At 34.7% G+C, this 6,278-nt stretch overlaps 2 protein-coding genes across 2 annotated transcripts; one reads left to right on the top strand and one right to left on the bottom strand.

Moving 5' to 3' along the window:
• The first annotated feature begins 1,816 nt into the window (after positions 1-1,816).
• Positions 1,817-3,313, top strand: LOC100883961 (MKI67 FHA domain-interacting nucleolar phosphoprotein-like). The gene is made up of 4 exons (XM_012289912.2): positions 1,817-2,034; positions 2,115-2,336; positions 2,411-2,519; positions 2,586-3,313. Exons 1-4 carry the CDS (start codon positions 1,900-1,902, stop codon positions 2,828-2,830), a joined length of 711 nt encoding a protein of 236 aa, XP_012145302.2. The 5' UTR covers positions 1,817-1,899; the 3' UTR covers positions 2,831-3,313.
• btn (buttonless) lies at positions 2,937-6,278 on the bottom strand. Its single transcript, XM_003705243.3, has 5 exons — positions 6,012-6,278; positions 5,509-5,757; positions 4,956-5,248; positions 3,352-3,512; positions 2,937-3,099 (listed from the first exon to the last, which is right to left on the bottom strand). Exons 2-5 carry the CDS (start codon positions 5,754-5,756, stop codon positions 3,010-3,012), a joined length of 792 nt encoding a protein of 263 aa, XP_003705291.2. The 5' UTR covers position 5,757; positions 6,012-6,278; the 3' UTR covers positions 2,937-3,009.

The raw sequence follows: 6,278 nt of genomic DNA, 5'->3' as shown, positions 1-6,278 counted from the left end.
AAACTAGCACCATCTGTTAAAATATGTTATCTAAAAACAGTACCTCCCCTGCAAAACACAACAATCATTGGAATCGAGCAACAAATAAACTTACCTGTTTCTATATCCTCCAAATTTTGACTTATCTCCACGTGATTACTTTTTCCAAATCTGAATTAGCTGTAAAAGGAAGATTTTGTGACACCATGCGTCGTAATTCCACGCGTCGCAATTCCACGCGTCATAATTCCACGCGTTATTAATTCCACGCGTCGTAATTCCACGCGTCGTAATTCCACGCGTCGTAATTCCACGCGTCATAATTCCACGCTTTATTAATTCCACACGTCGTAATTCCACGCGTTATTAATTCCACGCGTCGTAATTCCACGCGTTATTAATTCCACGCGTCGTAATTCCACGCGTCGTAGCTCTATGCGCCGTAATTCCACGCATCGTAGTTCGATGCGCCGTAATTCCACGCGTTATTAATTCCACGCGCCGTAATTCCACACGTTACTAATTCCACGCGTTATTAATTCCACGCGTCGTAATGTCACGCACCGCAATTCCCCGCGCTGCAATACCACGCGCCGTAATCTCTTCCTAGGAAGAGAAGTCCAATCAGCTGTTAAGGGTGATTGCTCCTAGTTACAGATTGCGTAGAATTCAATACATCGTTACAGATTGCTGAGAAGTCGATACTAGATTGTTCAGAACGTGATTATTGCTCACTACTCGATCACTGTTTAATATTCGTCGCTCATACATCACTCGCCCTACGCAGTGCAGGGAAAGAAGATAAATGGATGAAACGCTCTGAACGTGCTGATATGCATATGTACTTGTTGGACGGAGCTGCTGAACCTACGTCTTGAACGCAGAGTTGGAATTAGGTCGGAGGGTATATACATATATGGGTATATGTTCAACTAGAGTTGAAATGGATCAGAATGTTTAGTAGCTGTTGAGCATAATCCCTTTAGTAGCGAATGTCGGGCATTGTTGCACTACATCCTCATTAATGATTGCTTAGTATTCATTTTTGACTGAATGTGGTCTATAATTATTTAGTATTGTTAGGACAGTATGTGCTTGAGTGAACTGTTAATGAAGTGTAATATTTGTGTATCTGATGAATTGTATGGATATTTACTTTATTATTTTTATATATAATAATATAAATTAGTGTTGATAAATAAAAATTGAAATAACAAATGTTTCATGTTTGGATTAGAGTCCAACATATAATATTTGACAAACAGTTTTTGTGCATATAAGTAATACCATTTGAATGTCATAAATTTCATTCTACTCTGATATTTAAATTACATTGCATTGCAAAATGAAGAGATATCGACTTGGATTAATATCTTGAGTTGCATAGTGTAATATATTATACGAAAGTTGCAAGTTTCTGAGGAGAAATGGGAAGATGATTCTCATGGTTATTCATTTGTGTGGGAAATAAATGGCTTAGTGGAGAGGACTAACGACCCCTAACGGTGAAACTCTGAAGTTCCACACTATAGCTGTCCTTGTCTCTCCTTCCCTCAAAGACGGCATCATCGATGTTTTTAATTAAAAAATGCAACATTTTTGCAAGCTTTCTTCTCCAAAATATTATGTATGCCTCAATAAATTTCTGTATTGAACCCCTTCTTACAAATTATCATGAAAAATTTAATAAATAATAAAAATCTATAACAATGTAAGCCTACTCATAAGTCTACATGAAAATATTTAATATCATGTACTTATAACAACGTTCGAAACTTCTTAAAATTACTGAAACTACAAACATTCAATAAATAATCAATTAGATTGTACAATCATCGCCATCTGCTGGCACCTCACACTGTCTCTTCCCATTCAACATTCCTTACCGTTTGTTTTCAAATAGTGTAAAATTCATTAAAAATGCGGATTAAGAAAAAGGGAAACACAATTAGAGTTCCACCACTGCAAAAGAGCATAAGAGTTAAACGAAAATCAGATGATGAAGAAGAATCAACAGTAACAAAGGCCATAAGGAATGTTAAACAAGTTTTTGAGGTTAGACAATGAAGCCAACATAACCTATCTCTTATATTTTCCTGTATAATATTGATTAAAATGAATGATCTTTGTTGTAGAAAAGGAATGTGGAAAAGCCAAAGCTAGTTTCTGATGTAAAGTTAATCAAAAAACGTAGGGAATTTATACAGAAGAAGAGAAAACCAATTAAGAAAGTGAAGAGTATAACAGGATTGGTATACGTAGGACATATACCTCATGGTTTCTATGAAGAAGAAATGGCTGATTATTTTAAACAGTTTGGGAAAGTGAACAGAGTACGAGTTGCTCGATCAAGCAATGTAAGTGTATTCGTTTCACATCATGCATACTGTTTTTAATAGCTTTTATAACAATATTTTAATTACTCTTATAGACTGGCAAGAGTCGTGGTTATGGATACGTAGAATTTGAACATCCAGAGGTTGCAAAGATCGCTGCAGAGACAATGAATAATTACCTCATGTGTGGCAGATTACTAAAAGGTATATAAAAAAATGTTAAGCTATATAGATCTTTCAATTACTAGGTACTAATGTAATACTTTGCAGCTACATATATACCACCTGAGAAACAACATAGTCGCTATTTTCTGGGTGACCCATGGTCAGAGAATACGTATCCCAAAGCACTAAGAAGAGTAAGCGTAACTGAACTGAGAAATAAAGAAATTGACAAGGCTGAGTATGAAAGTTTTGTACAAAGCACCAAGGATAAATTATCTGCTTTAGAGAAGAAATTAAAAACGAAAGGTCTTGACATCAAATTCACACCAGTGGATGATACAAAGTCGTAGTGAATGCATAAATGATACTAGTATTAAGTTGTTTTATTAAGCACAGACAAAAGTTTTGCAGTACAGAAGATTTGAAACTTAAAGAATTAAATTGAAACTACACACATTCTTGGTTATATTATTTTATGTAATACATTATTTACAGATACATTTTTATAAAATTCAGATATTTAGAATATTCAAGAAACGTTAAGTTTTTCAGGTCCATTTCCTAACCCAGCTTTGGTCCTCTTCCACTTCATGCGCCTATTTTGAAACCATACCTTAACCTACAAAAATAAGAAACTATAACCAAATTTATAAGAGTATCAACAAAAGTTATTGTTTGAAGTGTAATAATATTCAATAAAGAAAAATACAGCTAGTCATGATGAGTCATATATTATGTCATAAGAAATAAATGTTATATGGACCAAACTATGTTTAAGAAACTTTCATGTAAGACCTGAGACATCAATAAAAAAAAATAATTCTTTTTGTTAAGTTCAGTTTGCAAGTAAATGAAGGCAAGGTTTATTTACCTGACGTTCAGTTAAGTCCAGAGCCACTGCAATTTCATAACGACGTAAACGTGTTAGATAATTGCTATGTGCAAATTCACATTCAAGATGTCTAACTTGTTGTTTTGTAAATGCTGTTCTTTCCTTACGGGGTTTATCACCTGCTAATCTTTTGTTTGTCTCTGTAATTTTTTAAATTGCAATAGTCATACTTTTGAGTTATTAAAAAACATAAGATCAGGTTGAGGAGGCAGTGTTATAAGATGGCTTCTCAAAAATTTAAGGACTTTAAGTTGAACAATTGAAAAGTTAATTTTATAGTTATAAATTATAATAGTTGTCCAGAAAGACTGATCTAAAAATGTATTATTGCATGGAGATTATATTGTATTATTGTATGAAGATTCAGTTCAATGTTTGGAAGACTTCAGTCCACATGAAAGCGGCAATATAGCGAGAGTGTACTGTAAATAACTCATATCTCATAAATTTAACAGTGGTACTGTTTATGTAGTGTCTTTAAACATTCAGCTCGTAACTTTGCACCCTAAACGCGTTCTACTTCTGATTTCTTGCCTAGCACTTTAAGATAAGATTTGAAACCGGTGCGAACTTTTTATTCGCCGATGCGGCGGTCAGATGAAAATGGTCGAGCATTCGATGCGTCATTGCCAAGCAGTATCCGCGTCGGCTAATAAACGTGCCGCTCGCATAATGTAGGTTGCTCGAGTCACAGGATCATCTGCGATGATGTATAAAACGTGGTTGGATCGGTAGTGGAGCCCTTAGCCTTGCTTCCGTACCGCTATCTCATCTCCGCTTACAGCCTGACGTCAATTAAGTCAGCTGCTTTTTCACGCAATTTTAATGTCTCCCTTTTGTTTTTATCGGAATTTTGACAAGCGAGTCACCTTGTTAAAAATGTCTTTCACGGAAGATGACACAGAACATTTTTAATAACAACGATAAAAATAATCATTAACAATTTGCTTGTGAGTTACATGCAAAGTTTTTGAAATTTTTTAGGTTATTTTCGAGATAAAAAATAATCGGGCAGACTTTGAGTAACGGACGCCATATTTCATTCTTGCGGAAGAGGCAGGAAGATAGTAAACGTATCCCATAAATAAAAAGTCGTAGCTCCTAAAAATGAGAAGTCTTCGCTTCTTCTGAGTTTGGCACTATCTTCAGCATGAAAAATTATTTATTGGAATTTTTTTTTTAAATAATCTTGAATCATTGCTAAGACGTGTTTGTTACATGAGTACGGAACGAGAATAATGAAGTTATGCAGTTGGTAAATATTTAGACTGCATTGGCTCTATGATGGCCACATTGGCGACGGTGAAGACATAAACAAAGTTATTGCAATTACAAACGTGTCATCTTAAATACAAGCTGTTTCAGAGTTCTCCAAATTGAAGTAAAATTAGCTGTCCCTATTTTCGTACGTCACTAATTCAATTCGTCAAAATAAATCAGTGCAAATACTTTATCAGTATTGAAAAAAGTAACGCACCAATTTCATGGAACTTCTTTCTTGAAGGAACCAGTGCGTCACCAGTCCAATTCGTCAAAATAAATTAGCGCAAATATTTAACTAACACAGCAAAAAATTAACATACCAAGTTCTCGATCGATGGAACAAGCTTCTTTCTCGAAGGAGTCGGTGGAGTCACTCGTATACCGCGAGTTTTGCCAGGAACAACATTTAATTTCGTTCTCAACTTTTCCATCGCCATCTTGGAAAGATGGAACTTCCCAGGCACGGAACACTGTCGTGGTCGTCGTTGTGGTAACCTGACGATCTTGTGCCTTTTCGCAAATAAAATTTAGAGACTGTTCCGATGGATCTAAGTCCAGCTTCTCTGCTGACCGTTCTGTGTTGCATTCGCCATTTTGGGAACACTGCTCCCATCTTGTTAACAAAATATGTTTATACGTTATTGTTATATGTGTATTATTTTTTATTCAGCTTGTCCATTATTTTATATAAATTATATGTTATTTGTTACTGAAGTTGTATATCATTATAGTATATTATTATTTAAGTACAACATTTATTTTTCGTAAATTCAAGTTACAATTTTAACAATTTTTTGAGATAATAAAATGAAAATATACACGTCAGAAATGAATGTCTAGTATTTTTAAATGTTTTCAACGTTATTTTTATACCTGTATATTCTATAGTTGCGATTCGCGTCGCCATATTGAAGATTCGCAGTGCAAGATGGCAAATTTTCGTTCAATGTGTTGATCGATGATGGAACATTTGGGAAATTGTTCCAAGAGCATTTGATGTTCCAGGAGTCCCAGTTTCCAGGGAAATAAGAATTTTGAACCGAGAACGATGTCTGAGGCAAAGTTTCCAAAATGGTTTCTGGGGATCGCTGATTCGAGTCTATGTCTTCGAACCAAGACATTCTGTGTATGAAATAAATTTTTCTAAACTGTATTTAACTGCAAATGTACAACATATAAACTCACTATATCTTGACAATAAAAAAAATAAAGATAACAAACTATTTACTAAATTTTTATACGTAGAACTGGAAGAAATCAAACAACCAAAAATGAACGATAACAAAATTTTTGTTCAAATCTTGAGTTATGGACTTTGAAAAATTACAAAAGTGCAGAAACCGAAGCTGAAAGTTCGCAAAAAAGAAAATCCTTACCTGCCAATGCATCAAAGTCAAAAAATTCCTAAAAATCTTACAGTCTCCTCAAAACTAGCCACTTGAATTCACACAAAAGAGGAAGATCTATTAAATATAATAGTTCAGCGCACCTGTATTACCAAGAATAACATGATCGATCGAGGCAAATAAAATACTATCACGCACTTCTGAATAGCCCTAGAGGCAACTTGGAAATGTCAAACAGCATATGATCGTACAGCGAAGAACTGGTGGAAATGTTGGATAGATGCGGTTGGAGAACAC

This window comes from Megachile rotundata, chromosome 16, assembly GCF_050947335.1.
Source record: "Megachile rotundata isolate GNS110a chromosome 16, iyMegRotu1, whole genome shotgun sequence".
Lineage (NCBI taxonomy): Eukaryota > Metazoa > Arthropoda > Insecta > Hymenoptera > Megachilidae > Megachile > Megachile rotundata.
This window is presented reverse-complemented; position numbering and strand designations above follow the sequence as displayed.

Excerpts from the sequence above, each read along its gene's own strand:
- btn (XM_003705243.3), bottom strand. The coding sequence starts at position 5,756 with ATGTCTTGGTTCGAAGACATAGACTCGAATCAGCGATCCCCAGAAACC. Across the intron at positions 5,249-5,508 it reads CGCAACTATAGAATATACAG|ATGGGAGCAGTGTTCCCAAA; the intron begins GTATAAAAATAA and ends TTTGTTAACAAG. Across the intron at positions 3,100-3,351 it reads TGGACTTAACTGAACGTCAG|GTTAAGGTATGGTTTCAAAA; the intron begins GTAAATAAACCT and ends TTATTTTTGTAG.
- LOC100883961 (XM_012289912.2), top strand. The coding sequence starts at position 1,900 with ATGCGGATTAAGAAAAAGGGAAACACAATTAGAGTTCCACCACTGCAA. Across the intron at positions 2,035-2,114 it reads ATGTTAAACAAGTTTTTGAG|AAAAGGAATGTGGAAAAGCC; the intron begins GTTAGACAATGA and ends TCTTTGTTGTAG. Across the intron at positions 2,337-2,410 it reads GAGTTGCTCGATCAAGCAAT|ACTGGCAAGAGTCGTGGTTA; the intron begins GTAAGTGTATTC and ends TTACTCTTATAG.